General features: G+C 33.1%; 2 protein-coding genes across 3 annotated transcripts; one reads left to right on the top strand and one right to left on the bottom strand.

Moving 5' to 3' along the window:
• The first annotated feature begins 9,815 nt into the window (after positions 1 to 9,815).
• Positions 9,816 to 14,706, top strand: mei-9 (DNA repair endonuclease XPF mei-9). 2 transcript variants are annotated; one of them, XM_090177958.1, is made up of 15 exons: positions 9,816 to 9,993; positions 10,051 to 10,230; positions 10,300 to 10,422; positions 10,485 to 10,695; positions 10,752 to 10,865; positions 10,926 to 11,074; positions 11,131 to 11,254; positions 11,322 to 11,519; positions 11,579 to 11,764; positions 12,297 to 12,506; positions 12,578 to 12,715; positions 12,967 to 13,194; positions 13,254 to 13,427; positions 13,858 to 14,097; positions 14,175 to 14,706. In XM_090177958.1, exons 1-15 carry the CDS (start codon positions 9,920 to 9,922, stop codon positions 14,433 to 14,435), a joined length of 2,610 nt encoding a protein of 869 aa, XP_090034084.1. In that variant the 5' UTR covers positions 9,816 to 9,919; the 3' UTR covers positions 14,436 to 14,706. The 2 variants fall into 2 exon arrangements, with proteins under 2 accessions (XP_090034084.1, XP_090034085.1); XM_090177959.1 differs by lacking the exon at positions 9,816 to 9,993 and having other exon boundaries at positions 10,051 to 10,106; positions 10,166 to 10,230.
• LOC149941114 (kxDL motif-containing protein 1) lies at positions 14,479 to 15,340 on the bottom strand. The gene has a single exon (XM_090177960.1). It carries the CDS (start codon positions 15,187 to 15,189, stop codon positions 14,626 to 14,628), a length of 564 nt encoding a protein of 187 aa, XP_090034086.1. The 5' UTR covers positions 15,190 to 15,340; the 3' UTR covers positions 14,479 to 14,625.
• Positions 15,341 to 16,614: the final 1,274 nt, after the last annotated feature.

Here is a 16,614-nt window from a genome sequence, read left to right as displayed (position 1 = left end):
TTTGGTGGACCGTCCGCGGTGAAAAACGAAAGCCTACGCCCTAGTGTCTGCCCCCTCTGACCGTGTTATACGTGTTATACGTATCATTTCATTTTATCATTTCACCAATTTGTATATATTTGTATATAGCACTTGTTCATTTAACTTAATTTAACTTTTTTATTCCTTTTTTTATATTAACTCGAAACCTATTATATCAAAGTGTCTTATTGTTGTTTCTGTATTACTATGTACATGAGAGCCTTTGCTCCTCCCTGATTTAAAAGGGATCTTATGGGTAAATAAAATTCATTCATTCATTCATTCATTCACTGGGTACCCGAAGCCGCTATAGCAGGAGCTTTAGTTTTTAATCGAAAAGGAGGAAAGGACCTCGATATGGGGAAGCGAAGAGAGACGGCCATCGAAAAGACTACCTAGATACCTGTAGGTGGATACCTGTAGGTGGACACCTGTAGGTGGACACCTGTAGGTGGATACCTTAATGAGTGGCTGATGTCCCAGTGTGAGAGTGAGGGGCGCTGGAAAGTCGGTGTCTCGAGAGAAGGTCATAAAATTGCACTTGAGAGGTTGAAAGAGTGACTTGCATAGTCCTGAAAAGACTCGCCCAGTCAAAGCCGCTGATCCAGGCGCCAATGACATCCACGTGCTCCCGTGATCGACCGCCATGGGGCAGAGCGGAGGAATCCCATAACACTGAATAGAATAGGGCTAATGGTGCTGCCCTGAGGAAATCCTCTCCGGACTGGGAGAATGGCTGAAAATTCGCCGTTGACGCGAATTGAAGGGAAAATCAGGATCTCTATACGCGATGTCGCTAGTAGTAGCTTTTTATAGTATTGAACGTCTGGAAATTTTTTCCTATCATTTTAGGATGTTGAATTATTTTGTTAATATAATAATTAAACGTAAAATTTCATTGGGAATATAAGAAGTAAGTACAGCAAAGTTTAATATTTCAATATTTAAAATATTTTTTTCATTAATTCAAGAAATTTATGGAGAACAGCCTAAAAGCCCAAGAGACCAGATGTAGACTTAGAGAAGGTTAATTAAAAATTCAATTTGGAGGGGAATACATTTAATTACGCAATATAAATATCAAATGTATGAATATTAAAAAAAAAAAGTTTCAGATCAATTGTATTTGTATTTTTAACAGTTTTCTGTCTAATCTTTTCTGTGATTTAATGTAGAATCGTGGTCTCTATCTTGATTTTTGACGGCAACTTTGTATGCAAAACCCAGTAAAGAAATGTATCATGTTTTCAAAGACAGTTTCAGAATCATGAAACCAGAGCCCTTATCAATTAGCCGATAGATGAATTGTTGCAATTCCCTTTAATGTTTGTGACAAACATTAAAGGGAATTGCAACAATTCATCAATAAGAGAACAAACTAAAACTTGTGTCAAAAACCTGATTCATTAATGTTATGAATTTCAAGAAAGAATCGCTGTTTTAGACCTTTAAAGTAATTAAGCACGTTCGTAGGGTCAATAAGTGATTTTTCCTATTTGATTTGACTAATAAAATAACATTTATTGTTTAAAAAGAGCTTCTGGATTAGATATCCTGATAACTATATTTTGTATTTATAAATTTCCAGTAAATATTAACAAGGAATTTTAAGTGTTTTTTTTTTCAACTTCATTAACGTAAAAAATTGTTGGCATAGCTGAATATGTTGTTAGCTTATTTTTAGTTTTAAGTTTCATAATACATTCATTGGTGAAATAAATAGAGTAAATTCTATGATTGACATGTAAGTATTCTGTTGATTTATTTTCAAGTTTGTCGATTTCCAGCCACAAAATGGGAATAAAAATGTTTAGTAAGAAAGTTAATATAGGTCTCAATAATAAAACTTGAAAAAAAAAACCGATATATTTGTTTTTTATATGCAGAACCATATCTGGCTGAACAAAACGATCCAAGCATATTTAAACAATTTTACAAATTAACCAAATTGTCAATATGAAATGCAAACTGGTTAGTTTTTGCGTCGTCCTGTGTTGAAACGTGCGCTACTAGCTGGCGATACCGGTGGCGCCATCTCTTATCCGGATCCTATGGGCACTTTCCCACCAAAAACATTATTACGGCTTTTTGAAAGAGAGACGTCTCTATACATAGAGCTTAGCGTCGCCGATTCAATGCTGCCGTCGCCGATATTTTCTCTGGCGCCGAACCGCCACCGCTGAGTGATTAACTTTTCGGCCGCCGATAAATTTTGTTCCCGCCGCCGAAATTTTTTGAGTTTTCCTACGTAACTTTATTATCTTCTTTCAAAAACAATTTTAATTATTTTTTGGAAATTTTCAAAAGAGGGGAGATATTTTTTCCCCTTCACGCCAGCGCCGCCGGGTGTTTTTCACCACACGCCGCCGCCGGCCTAAATTAAATCGTTATGTTTCCGGGAGAAATTCTTGAAAAGTGCCGCCACCCAAAAATGACACATATGCCAACTCCCTCTATTTACCAGTGGTTTCACTAAGCATAGAAATCCACACAACAAATGAAGCGCTAGCAGCGTAAATTATAAGTATAAATGTGATAATGGCTTCGATTTTTGTTTAATTATATATTGACGTAGGCTGGAACTTTGGGGATGAAAATATGAATGTCATTCGTCGGTTTGTAAAGTTAAACAGATTTTTAATCAAACATTGTCAAATAATTAAATAGGGACGAATACTTTGCACAGCTCTATATAGCAACCGATTACAGGGCCAGACTGGTGTTGGAAAACATTTGGGTTAATTCTAAAACAAATAATGGGACAACTAAGAAATTAGAGAAAGCGAGTTTAACTCGGAGAGCACCATGGTCAAACGGGGAACGGCGCACCTGGACAGACGCACGACAAATTCCCCACCAGGCTAAGCCCAATTTACAGTATCCAGAAGGATATGTAATGAGTAGGGCTCTGGCATCAGTCGAGTGCTGGTGTAAGGAGGTCAACCTCACAGTTAATCCTAGCAAGACGGTCCTGGTCCCATTTACTCGTAAAAGGATCCAGGGATCGTTCAATGGTATTTCCTTATTTGGAACTAACCTAGTGGGAAGCACCGAGGTGAAGTACCGAGGTGTCATCCTTGACAGAAAATGAACATGGAAACCACATCTGGATTATATTATCAAGAAAGGCAATATGTTATTTGGGAGGATTAGGAGTACAGTCAGTAAATCCTGGGAACTTAGTCCCAGAGTTGTATACTGGCTGTATACTATGATCATCAGACCCATTCTGTCTTACGCAGCTGTGGTCTGGTGGCCAAGGGTTAGTTTAAAAACAGTGCAGTCTGAACTGCACACCCTGCAAAGGTTAGCCTGTATTGGCATTACTGGAGCTATGAGAACAGCCCCAAGTGCTTCTCTAGAAGTTCTCCTGAACATTCTTCCTCTGCATCTTCTTATAGAAGAAGCTGCTACTTTTGGTGCCTATAGGCTTAACCAAAGTGGATGGTGGAAGGCTAATAATTGAGTAAACAGTCACACCAAACTCTATCATGATATTTCTAGTCATTTACTTAAGATGTGTTCCGACATCTCGGCTGCTAAATTACACTTTAGTTAGCCTAGCTTCCCAAGCCGCACGGATTGGGCTAATACTAAACCCGGTAACAGAGGTGAGGTGGTCTGGTTTACCAACGGGTCTAAGACCAATTCTGGTACAGGCGCGGGGATGTACTGCTTTAATAATAACTATGGCTTTTACGAAAGCCTGGGGGAATACGCTACCGTTTTCCAAGCAGAAATTTCTGCTATCTGCTTCGGTGCTGACTATTGTCTGGAAAATAAGCATCGTGGGACGGTTATCCAAATCTACACGGATAGTCAGGCCGTTCTTAACGCTCTTAACCAGTATAGTATCACTTCTAAACCTGTTTCTAGCTGCTTAGGTCTTCTTTCTGATCTTGGGACACATAATTATGAAGTTCAACTTTATTGGATTCCTGGTCATAAAGGGCATCACGGGAACGAAAAGGCTGACGCCTTGGCCCGGGAGGGTGCAAGAGCTGGGTTTAGTGGGCCTGAACCTGCTCTACCCATCCCCCGTGGTCTGGTACGCAGCCTGGTTTCCAACTATATGTCGGATCGTCAACTCAAGCTTTGGCTTGAGATGGATGGTCAAGGGCAGGCCAAGGAGTTTATCCCTGGCCCTTCTAGGCAGAGAGCAAAAGAGCTACTCTCGCTCTCTAAGACGAATATAAGTTTGGTAACTGGCCTACTTACAGGCCATTGCCAACTTAACAGACACCTAAACCTTATTGGTGTCAGTGATGACCCAATTTGTAGGGCTTGTCTAACCGAGGAGGAAACTGCCTCTCGCATTCTTTGTAGCTGTGACTATTATGCGGCTCAAGGGTTTGAGCATCTTGGTATGTACCGGTTGGAGATGCATGACTTCTTCAACATCCCAGCCAAACAGATTATTAACTTTGTGTCGGAAAAAGGAGTTTTTAACTAAAGTCACAGGCTGGGGTTTGCACAATGGACCTAAGGTCGAAGTGCACGGTTTTCCACCCCTTTCAATATTAATAATACAGTATCCAGGCAACCAACACTTGAAAACTAGTTTTAGATTCCTCTGTTCAAAGTACTCGTGTGTATTCGTCCATTTAGTCCGGTTCGAAGATATACGTATACCTTCTTCGCCCACCCGTTCATCATCCATAATGAGGGATATGTTTTTTTTTTTCAAAAACAAAAAGTCTGTCCACCCTACCTTTGCGTCCTTAAAAATATTTACTAAGAGCTAGTCTCACAATAGACTACATAACCTACTAGTAGGAATAGTACTAGCAACGCTATATTTAGTCTATAGTCTGGTGCGATTTTCTCTCTTTGATTTACTCGCTCATAGACATATACGTACTACAACGCCTCACTCGGCAATGTAGGCAGCGCTGAAGTGGTGAAAATTTATAATTTTTATGACGTATTTTAACCCTCTCTATCACTCCCTCTTTTTACTTCGCGACAAGCTCTCACTTAACATTATACCATGCTGACACTCTTTTGGGTCTTACGTCGCTTTTGTTGGTACCTATGGCAACATGGCCATCACACTAATTTCACCAATACTTCGAGTCAGGGGGTTATAATAAGGGGAAAAGATGTCGGAGTACCAAGCGTGTTTTTTGTGTGTTTCCCATTTTGTCGTTAAATGTTCGCTATGGAGCAAGGGATGAGAAGACACCAAAAACAAGGAAGTCAATTCCTAATAGCAGTTTCCAAAATACCACAAGTTGCGGTTATTACGTCCTGGAGTTCCGAATGTATCCAACTATATTGTACGGCAAAGCTCGCTTCCGCAAAGAACTGGTTAGTAGTCGCCGAGGCCCGAGATAAGCGGGGAAGAGAACAGGAGTCAGTGGTGCACCGGCGAAGCCCATGTAACACTGACGACGTGAGTTAGTGGGCAGCCTGTCGCACCCAATTCGAGAAAGCAGCATGCCGTAAAGGTCAGTAGTTAGGTAACGACTGCCATGACCTAGTTCAAGCCGATCTGATCTCCCGACCGCATACACTCTTAATATCGGCAAGTGTAGGATGCGGAAGAGGAGTTACAGCTGTAGAATAATGTGTACTTCACTTAGAAGGGTCCGGTTGAACTATGTTAGTTTAGGAGAGCAGCTAAGAACACCATTAGCCGACTGAAAAACTAGTGAGTCTTTTTACTTGATTAATTATCGATAGAAAATGAGACTAATTGATTAAATGAAATATAATAAACTAATTCTATTTACAATAAAATTATAATCTGGAGCTTCCAAGTTAGGGGGTTTCTCCATTTGAGATAGCGATGTGAAAAACCTTCCGGTTAAACAGAGAATCGGTTTTTTGTACTCCGGAGCAACGGTTTTTAATATGGAACATAAGAACCGAATCGGTTTTCTTAATTTTCTTTCTTCCACTATTTTTAGTAGTTCTGTCGCTGCAGAAATACAGGTTTAAATGTTGAATGAGGCTGTGATTGACAAACACACTCGTTCTACAAGTGAACATATTTCGGAAAAGTGTTTGATTTACTTTTTCATAAATTTAAACGTTTCGGAGTTAGCGGTAGTTAAAGTAAAAAGTTGTCTATGGGATTTTAATATAGAGATAATAATTATGAAAACCAATTTTATAGGGTTGCCAAGAAATGAAACATTTAATAAGAATATAAATTTAGAAATAATTCCGACATAAAATTATACTTAAACCTAAATGGAAATTAATTTTAACCACACTCGGTGGTGTGCACACTAATGAAAACAAGTATCAATATACTTTAAGGGCATCAACCGATCCACATTCGTAACGAGGATAATAATCATTTAAGCAATTAACAATTCAACTAGAAAACGGCCCAAGTGGGTCCGCCTGAAAGTCTCTAAAAATTTAAATTTATATCACCAAGTCCGACATGCAATGTACTCTAAGCCCCTTTCGTCGCATTTTTTTCTGACTTTCATTCGCGACTCTAACGTGGCATCGCCGCGGGTACCCGGAGGTACACACCGAAGGTATGTCTAGCGCTTCGCCTATCATGTACGAAACTATTCTTTGAGGCTCGGAAAAGTTGCTGGCGGTGACGGCAAGGTGTTCTGATACTGGGTTCAGTGATGGTTGATGGCGAGTTATCGTCTTGTTAGCGCAGCATGACCGCAGTTTAAAAATCGAAAGTAGTTTTTCTAACGAATGTAGAACGGTGGTGAATATTTGGTCTGTTACGTCTTTTTTTGTAAGTTATTTATTTATACAAAAGGCTCCCTAAGCCACATAATGGGCTTCTCTTGGAGCATCGAGGAAATGCGTAAAAAACAGAGCAGTATAAAAAAAATTCTAAAATACTGGGAGAAAGAGATCTGTTTTAATGACAATGATAAAATAAATGGTAAATATTCCGAGACATGACGGTGAGGTGTGTGGCGATTGGTTATCAAAAGTCAAAATTTAGGCCAGAGATTCCAATCAGTATTGTGTAGGAACTCTGGCTATCCTCGGAAATCTGCCGATATCAGTAAAACTAATAAACATTTAGAGTGCCCTATATATGTGTGAGCGATTGGTTATGTTTTTAATACAATGAGAGAATAAAGAATAGAATGCGAGTATTATGATTAAGAATAATTTGAGGAAATAAATCTTATGACTTGGGGAGAGAGAAAAAATAAGTGAAAAGCAAATTAAGGGGGACATTTTCTACGTAGATAATTCGATATATGACGGCGAAATGTGTGGTGATTGGGAATTGAAACTATGTACTGTGGGCCGGAAGGCCGGAAGTAAAGTGGTTTTGGCGCTGGGCAGATGAGACTCTAGGTTTAGCTAATTTTAGGGAGTGACCACGAGTAGAGGAGTTATTGATGGAGAAAAAATCGGAAAAGGTAAGGGTTAAATTGTTATGGCAAAAATCGTAGAGTAAGCGGAGGTTGTGAACGCGATGACGAAGTTGGAGTGGTGGACAGGGTCGATATGAAGAAGGCGTAAGCGGGTGGGGGCAGGATGATGAGATCATGTGTGAGAAAGTTAAGTGAAAGGATTTTGAGCAAAAGGCTCTACTCTCCCCACCCTTTTTACCTCTCTGAGGGGACAAAGTTCCCTAGGAGGGGTTATACAATCACCGTGTCTGTCCTTTACGAAGTTATAACGTTAGGTACTATGATTTATTCTACATCATTTTAAATATTTATAAATTACATTAATCTTATATTTAATTAAATATTTATAAATTATATTAATCTTATATTTAATTAAATATTTATAAATTATATTAATCTTATATTTAATTAAATATTTATAAATTATATTAATCTTATATTTAATTAAATATTTATAAATTATATTAATCTTATATTTAATTAAATATTTATAAATTATATTAATCTTATATTTAATTAAATATTTATAAATTATATTAATCTTATATTTAATTAAATATTTATAAATTATATTAATCTTATATTTAATTAAATATTTATAAATTATATTAATCTTATATTTAATTAAATATTTATAAATTATATTAATCTTATATGTAATTAAATATTTATATATAATATATTAATCTTATATTTAATTAAATATTTATAAATTATATTAATCTTATATTTAATTAAATATTTATAAATTATATTAATCTTATATTTAATTAAATATTTATAAATTATATTAATCTTATATTTAATTAAATATTTATAAATTATATTAATCTTATATTTAATTAAATATTTATAAATTATATTAATCTTATATTTAATTAAATATTTATAAATTATATTAATCTTATATTTAATTAAATATTTATAAATTATATTAATCTTATATTTAATTAAATATTTATAAATTATATTAATCTTATATTTAATTAAATATTTATAAATTATATTAATCTTATATTTAATTAAATATTTATAAATTATATTAATCTTATATGTAATTAAATATTTATATATAATATATTAATCTTATATTTAATTAAATATTTATAAATTATATTAATCTTATATTTAATTAAAAATTTATAAATTATATTAATCTTATATTTAATTAAATATGTATAAATTATATTAATCTTATATTTAATTAAATATTTATAAATTATATTAATCTTATATTTAATTAAATATTTATAAATTATATTAATCTTATATTTAATTAAATATTTATAAATTATATTAATCTTATATTTAATTAAATATTTATAAATTATATTAATCTTATATTTAATTAAATATTTATAAATTATATTAATCTTATATTTAATTAAATATTTATAAATTATATTAATCTTATATTTAATTAAATATTTATAAATTATATTAATCTTATATTTAATTAAATATTTATAAATTATATTAATCTTATATTTAATTAAATATTTATAAATTATATTAATCTTATATTTAATTAAATATTTATAAATTATATTAATCTTATATTTAATTAAATATTTATAAATTATATTAATTTTATATTTAAATAAATATTTATAAATTATATTAATCTTATATTTAAATAAATATTTATAAATTATATTAATCTTATATGTAATTAAATATTTATAAATTATATTAATCTTACATTTAATTAAATATTTATAAATTATATTAATATCATATTTAATTAAATATTTATAAATTATATTAATCTTATATTTAATTAAATATTTATAAATTATATTAATCTTATATTTAATTAAATATTTATAAATTATATTAATCTTATATTTAATTAAATATTTATAAATTATATTAATCTTATATGTAATTAAATATTTATATATTATATTAATCTTATATGTAATTAAATATTTATAAATTATATTAATCTTATATGTAATTAAATATTTATAAATTATATTAATCTTATATGTAATTAAATATTTATAAATTATATTAATCTTATATGTAATTAAATATTTATAAATTATATTAATCTTATATGTAATTAAATATTTATAAATTATATTAATCTTATATGTAATTAAATATTTATAAATTATATTAATCTTATATGTAATTAAATATTTATAAATTATATTAATCTTATATGTAATTAAATATTTATAAATTATATTAATCTTATATGTAATTAAATATTTATAAATTATATTAATCTTATATGTAATTAAATATTTATAAATTATATTAATCTTATATGTAATTAAATATTTATAAATTATATTAATCTTATATGTAATTAAATATTTATAAATTATATTAAGTATTCCGACCACCCGTTTGGGGGATTGGTCGTCGTTCTCACACGGCCATCCACAATCTCTGCCTCCCAGCACTCCCAGACGCTTGGGATTACAGGAGTACCCCACTACTCCTGGCAGTTTCATCAAATTGCCAGTATCTCTGGTTCTATTACTGTGAAGGGAAGGAGGTAAAGTCGTACTGAACAAAATAAAATAACCATGCAACTTTTGGAGTACGAAAATCAATTGTTTTTAGATCTTTTTCATGAAGATGGTCTTGTTATTTTAGCAAAGTAATTTTCAATTCTTTAAAAAAAAGTTTAAAACTCATTTAGTTTTTTATGTTGTAGAGGTCTGGGAATAGAAAGACTACTACTGAGTTTAATTAAAATTTACAATGATCCAGGTAATTTGGTACTAATAATAGGAACCTATACTCAAGAAGAGGAATATTTTCTGGAACAGCTTACACTGGATGAAATTTCACCTCTACCTAAGGTTGTTACAAATGAATATGGAACTAACGAGCGGTATGGTGGCTTTCGATTTATAAAATAACGTTGACAATCTTTATGAAACTGTCCTTTACACCTATAAAGGCATTCTGTGTATATGGAAGGAGGCGTTTTGTTTGTTACATCACGAATTCTTGTTGTTGACATGCTTATGGATCGGGTTCCCTTTGAATTGGTTACTGGAATTATTGTGTACAAAGCGCATAAGTATGTATCCTAAAATAAGAAAAAAACTTCAAATGTGATTTAAATTTGAGTTTTATTTTCAGAATAATTGAATCATGTCAAGAGGCATTCATTTTGCGCCTCTTTAGGCAGAAAAATAAGAAAGGGTTTGTGAAGGCCTTATCAGGCAGCCCATATTCATTCACTCAAGGCTTCTGCCAAGTTCAGAGGATTATGCGAAACTTATTTGTAAAGAAACTTTATCTTTGGCCAAGATTTCATGCTGTAGTTACTGCCAGTCTGGAAAAACATCAGGTAGTATATTACCCGCATCCTTGACAAAATAAAATTTGATCTTAATTTAATTTTAGTCAAATGTAGTTGAAATTCATGTGTCACTGACTCCGACAATGCAAAAAATACAACTAGCTATCCTTGACATAATGGGAGTGACTGTTAAAGAAATAAAGAAGATTAACCCAAGTGTAAAATGTATTTATTTGATTATGGAAGTAGTTGATTTTAATAATTTTATTGGTCAATAGATTGATACGGAAGAAATAACAGTTGAAAATTCTATTTCAAAGTCATTTGATAAAGTTATTAAATATCAATTGGACCCAGTTTGGCATCAATTGGGAAATAAAACTAAACGCTTGATCTCAGATTTAAAAACACTCCGGGTTCTTTTAAGGTTATATTAATAGATATATTATTAATGGCTTGAAAATCAAAGGTTCCTTTCCGTAGCTACCTAACTCAGTATGATGCCGTTACTTTCTACTTTCTGGTGAAATCCATTAGAGACAATGTTGAAGTTAATACTCAAATTTCAGACTGGCTTTTTTTAAATGCTGCCGATATAGTGTTCATTGTAGGTTTTTTTCTACAAGGATATCAATTTAATTTAATTCTCTATATTAAGTTTAAGTCTTCTTTAGTGTGCTAAAGAAAGAATTTTTGGGCCGGAAACGAAAAGCAGTAAAGCCAAAATGAGGCCCAAAGCTGCTGATGTTGAAGTGAATCCAAAATGGATAGCTCTAACTGAAGTAATCTCTGATCTGGAAAAAGAATTCCTGACACCCCAGACTGTTTTGATAATTGTTGAGGATGAAAGAACCTCTTCGCAGCTTCAAGAAGTTAGGGTTTTCTTTTTAGCAATTTGTGAGTTTATACTTAAATTGTTTAAATTTTTTAGCTTTTAGCTATGGGACCAGGTCCATTGCTACGCAAGCTGTTCAATAGAAATGCCAGAGGGGCTGGTTTCTTACCAATTTTGGGTAAAAAGTATGATAAGAAACCTCAAAATCCAGAGCCTCCAAAGAGAGGGAAACTTAGTCGTAAAAGGAAAACTGAAGAAGCTGATGACTCTGATAAAGATAGTGTAAGTCAATAAACCATGCAAATATCAGGGCTGTGTGAGTACTCGAAAATTGTGAGTACTCTGACTCTAATATTGTTATTTTATTGCTGGAATGGACTTGCGAGGGCCTAAACATTACTCAGGAGTCCAATTTTTTTTGACAAGTTCATTATTTTCCAAGGAGTCCACAGACTTCTTTTTTTTTTAATATTTTTTTATTTTATTTGTTTATTTTTTTTTATTAAAAGTCTCGTATTGGCGCTGCAGTGATTGGTACTAATTTTAAATATTCATTACCAATAAAACGCTCAGATTAGACTCTGAATTAATTTAAACTCGAATTGGACTCGGAAAATTTCGGGAACTGAATGAAAATTTAAGACTCGTATAGGACTTGTGGCTAATTCTTAAAGACTCGAAGACTCAAGAATTGGTGAATCCAATTTTTTGGGACTCTGACTCGACTTGAAATCCAAAAAAGAGGACTCGCACAGCCCTAGCAAATATAATCCATGGATTGTTAATAATTTAAATAGTATTAATGCATTTCCAGAAAGATGGCTCAACCCAAGAATTAGATGAAGATGATTTTGAAGAAGAAGAAATATTAAACAAAACGTACAATGAAGAGCTACTAAAAATAAACTTCTTTGTTTTGAGAGGTACAAATCGTCCATTTGGTTTCAAAGAAAAGCTAGATGATTTGAAACCCAAGTACTTCATTGTGTACGATGTAGATATTGGAGTTGTCAGACAATTAGAAGTATGTAGCGATTGGTTTAGACTGGTGGGTTTGTGTAATTTTGTATAGATTTGGTAATTATTTTTGCTAAGGTTTATCAATCTTTAAATCTTGAGTGCCAATTAAAAATCTACTTTATTGTCTATGGTGGATCTACTGAAGAGCAACGATATTTGACATCTCTAAGAAAAGAAAAAGAAGCATTTGAATATCTAATCAGAGAAAAATCAGTAAGAATATTTTTTTTTACTCTAAATTCTGGTAGATGCGCTCTGACTTTTATGATACTAAAATTTTAAATTGTAGGTGTGGCTTATATGATGCTAAAATTTTATACCTTACATTAATACAATACTAAAATTTTATACCTTACATTAATACGATACTAAAATTATATACCTTACATTAATACGATACTTAAATTTTATACCTTACATTAATACGATACTAAAATTTTATATCTTAAATTAATATTGAATAGAGCATGGTCATTCCTGAAGGTGGAGATGGCAAAACTGGAGATCATCCAGATTTAGAAAGAGGTTCTTCAAAAGCCAATGAAACTATTAGTACCCGTAAAGCTGGTGGTTCAAACAGTGAAAATTCGAATACCCGGCAGTTAGTTATTGTGGATGCTCGTGAATTTCGTAGTGAACTGCCGGCTTTAATTCATAGGAGAGGGATCGATATTGAACCCGTTACCATAGAAGTATTCTGTTTTTTCATTGCCTTAAAGATACCTTGTTTTTAATACATTGCTTTTTTTAGGTTGGAGATTACATTCTTACTCCTGATTTGTGTGTTGAAAGAAAGAGTTTGAGTGATTTGATTGGCTCTCTCAATAATGGGAGATTGTATAATCAAGCCACTTCCATGTGTAGATATTATAAACGGCCAGTTTTGCTTATAGAATTTGATCAAAACAAGTCATTTTCATTGCAAGTTAGTAATCTACTTCTATATAGGGATGCACCGATATATCGGCCTATTTTTCTAATATCGGTATCGGCCATTTTTGGCTTAAGGGAAGCTGATATTGACCGATACTGATATTAGAAAATAAGAAAATTATCGATTAACTAAGTAATTATCAGAGTAATGATAAACAAATAAAAAACAACGATATTTGATTTGTGATAGAAAATATGTAACACTTAAAATGAAAAGAAACGTATTCGGATATGCTCTTGCCAACTTTTTTTCTTGAAAAATTAGGATAAAATGGTATGACAGTGTACTGAACCATCTTTTACAATGATTTTAGCATATATACTACTGTTATGATAGATAACTTTCTTAATATCGGCCGATATATCGACTGTCTCTACTTCTATAACACTAAATTTTGAAATACAAAAATTTCGTATTTCAGGGGAAATATTTCTCATCTACCAAAGAATCATCCACCTCACTGATGTCAAAGCTTATTTTGTTGTTTTTGCATTTCTCAAGACTACGGATGCTCTGGAGCCCTTCACCTTATGCTACAGCTGAAATGTTTGAAATGCTCAAGATGAACAAAGAACAGCCAACTGCGGAGCAAGCGCTAAAAGTGACTGCCCAAGCCACGCAAGGCGCCCTTGTGACAGACAAATACAATCCAGGCCCCCAAGTATGAATATTACTTGGAGCGCTTCTTAAGGTAATTACTAATTTGAATAGTTTAAAGCATATAAAATTATTTTTCAGGATTTTTTGTCTAAATTACCTGGGGTAAATACCAAAAACATAAGAAGGATTATGAACAGTGTGAAAAGTCTGTATGAATTACTGACATTGTCCGAAGAATCTCTAGCGGAAATTTTGGAAAATTCCAAAAATGCTAACATTTTATGGGAAGCATTACACAAAAAATCTGTTGTTAAAGAAACTCAAAGTAAAGGTTCTAGTTCAGCCCCAGGTGTGCGTGGTGGGTTTTCCAAGAAAGGTTACAGAAGGTTTAAAACGTGAGGTGACGTTGAGTGATTACCTCGTTAGTGTTTAATAATTATATTAAGTCGAATAAATTAACTTTATTATTTTTATAAACAAATTGTATTTATATTGTAACATATATATGGTTGCAAAAATTGTTAAATGAATGAAAAACATTTGAGATCATTGTAAATGTAATATAACTTCATTGGAAGAGCTCAGAATTTCATTCTGAATCTGATGTACCTGGTGTGGATATCGGTGTTGGTGAATTACTGCCTGAGCTACTATATTGTTCTCTAAATTTAGATTTAACGTTTCTAATTTTGGGTCTAGGTTCAACAGTCTTAGATTGTATGGGCTTAGGGCAAAATTTATTTTGAGGATTAGCTTTGGTGGCTTCCTCTGGTTGCTCCTCTTCTTCATCCAGGACATGTATTGCCTTCGAGCAACTTGAAAAGGCATCTGGATATTGTTGAGATAACTTCATTTTTAGAAATCGAATCCTGCGGAAAACGCTATCTAGATCTTTTTTCATGTCTGTTAAAAGTTGAGTGTGTTTCCTTAACTCCCGACTGGTTACTTCAAATCGTACTGCGGAGAGGGAATTGCAATTTACCAACATTTCGTTGGTTTTCTCGAATCTGAGAAGCATGTGTTTCTGAGACTGAATCAGAGATTCGACATCTCCTTGGTTGACTTGATGAGCTATTGTTTGAATAAATACGACGGGAGCTGATGGTGGCGATGGAAAACCGGAATTTACAGGCACCGAAGCGCTTCCAGCCATTATCTTTATCAAAATAATGCGAAAAGTAAATTGAAACTCACTTCTAAGTTCTACAGACTTTTGTCGGCCATTTAGCAGTGTTGCCAATAAATTCGAGAATGCTAGCGGGAAAATTCAAAGTTCCATCGGATGGGGTTCATTTTCTCCAACTACATATTACACTAAAATTGTGGAGTTGGAGTTATGGTTTTCTGACTCTACCATAGACATAATAAAGAAATAGACACCTTACGAGTAGTTTGATCTGCCAAAAATATACGGAAGCGATAACTAGCAGACAACCGGCAGTTGTTCCGTATTCCTGGGGCAAGGTTCGTAAAAAAGGGAATAATAATAATAATAATAATAAAAGGCTTTATTCGGAACATCTTTTAAGAATGATCTTATTTACAAAAGAGTCCATTTGTTTAAAATTGTTCAAAGCAAAAATAAAAAAAAGTTATTTAAATTAAATTAAGGTCCGAATTATTAAGTTAAGTTTATATGAGCTTAGGTTCATATTTTAACAGTCACGTCGTTTTCTTTTAATAATATTCTTAAATTACTTTTAAAGTCATTAACAGTTCCATAAGATTTTAGAGTAGTATTTAAGTCATTCCATGCCTTAATACCCCTATCTCTAGTACTTTTATTAGTATATTTTATATAGCTATTTCCAGCAAAGAAGTTTAATTCTACACCTCTAGTTATAATATCACTGGTATGATCCGGGAACCACTGTTGAACATAAATATAAGTAGATTTTGAATATTAAGTTTTTATAAGGTTGCCTCGATCGCATGGTTTTTATCAAAATATTACGGCTTTTGCGTTGCTAGGTAAAATCGTGACGTCAGCCAGATGAGTTCGTATTGAAAATCAACGGAGGCTCATCTGGGTGACGTCATCAATTTTAACTCCAACAGAAATTTTTTCAAACATCTTCTTGATCGTGATCCCCTTGTTCCTGGGGTACTACCCGTGTAAAGCGCCACTAAAGTTAGGTAGCGCTTTAGGCTAGGCGCCCACTGGCTCTCTGTTTCGTACAGGGCCGGATTAGCCAATAGGCTGAATAGGCCTGGGCCTAGGGCACTAAGCCTACAAGGGGCACCAAGAGGGTTTGAAAAAAATTAAAGTACAAAACTTAAATCATTTGCTTTTCACAAAATATTTTCCGGAGTAATTTTAGTAAATGCGTCCACCCGTCTAGCCCCTGACGACATACTAAATTTTCCCTCCATTTCTCAATTATAAATTGAGGAAGCGCCTAGCTTGCTTCGCTCGCTATTGAAAGGGGGCATCAAAATTAACTATATGGCCCCATAAAGTCTTAATCCGGCCCTGGTTTCGTATACGTCCTGCCTTCCACTAGGCATTGTCTCCGTTATAGCCTGTTATAGCCATAGACATATGAAATAAATAGACCCCGGCGAATAGGCTAAGCCT

This window comes from Leiobunum rupestre, chromosome 6 (genome assembly GCF_980474605.1).
Source record: "Leiobunum rupestre chromosome 6, qqLeiRupe1.1.hap1, whole genome shotgun sequence".
NCBI lineage: Eukaryota > Metazoa > Arthropoda > Arachnida > Opiliones > Sclerosomatidae > Leiobunum > Leiobunum rupestre.
This window is presented reverse-complemented; position numbering and strand designations above follow the sequence as displayed.

Coding starts and splice junctions, on each gene's coding strand:
- mei-9 (XM_090177958.1), top strand. CDS start 9,920: ATGCAACTTTTGGAGTACGAAAATCAATTGTTTTTAGATCTTTTTCAT. Junction 11,520..11,578: donor CCTCTTCGCAGCTTCAAGAA/GTTAGGGTTTTC, acceptor TAAATTTTTTAG/CTTTTAGCTATGGGACCAGG. Junction 13,195..13,253: donor TTGAACCCGTTACCATAGAA/GTATTCTGTTTT, acceptor TGCTTTTTTTAG/GTTGGAGATTACATTCTTAC.
- LOC149941114 (XM_090177960.1), bottom strand. CDS start 15,189: ATGGCTGGAAGCGCTTCGGTGCCTGTAAATTCCGGTTTTCCATCGCCA.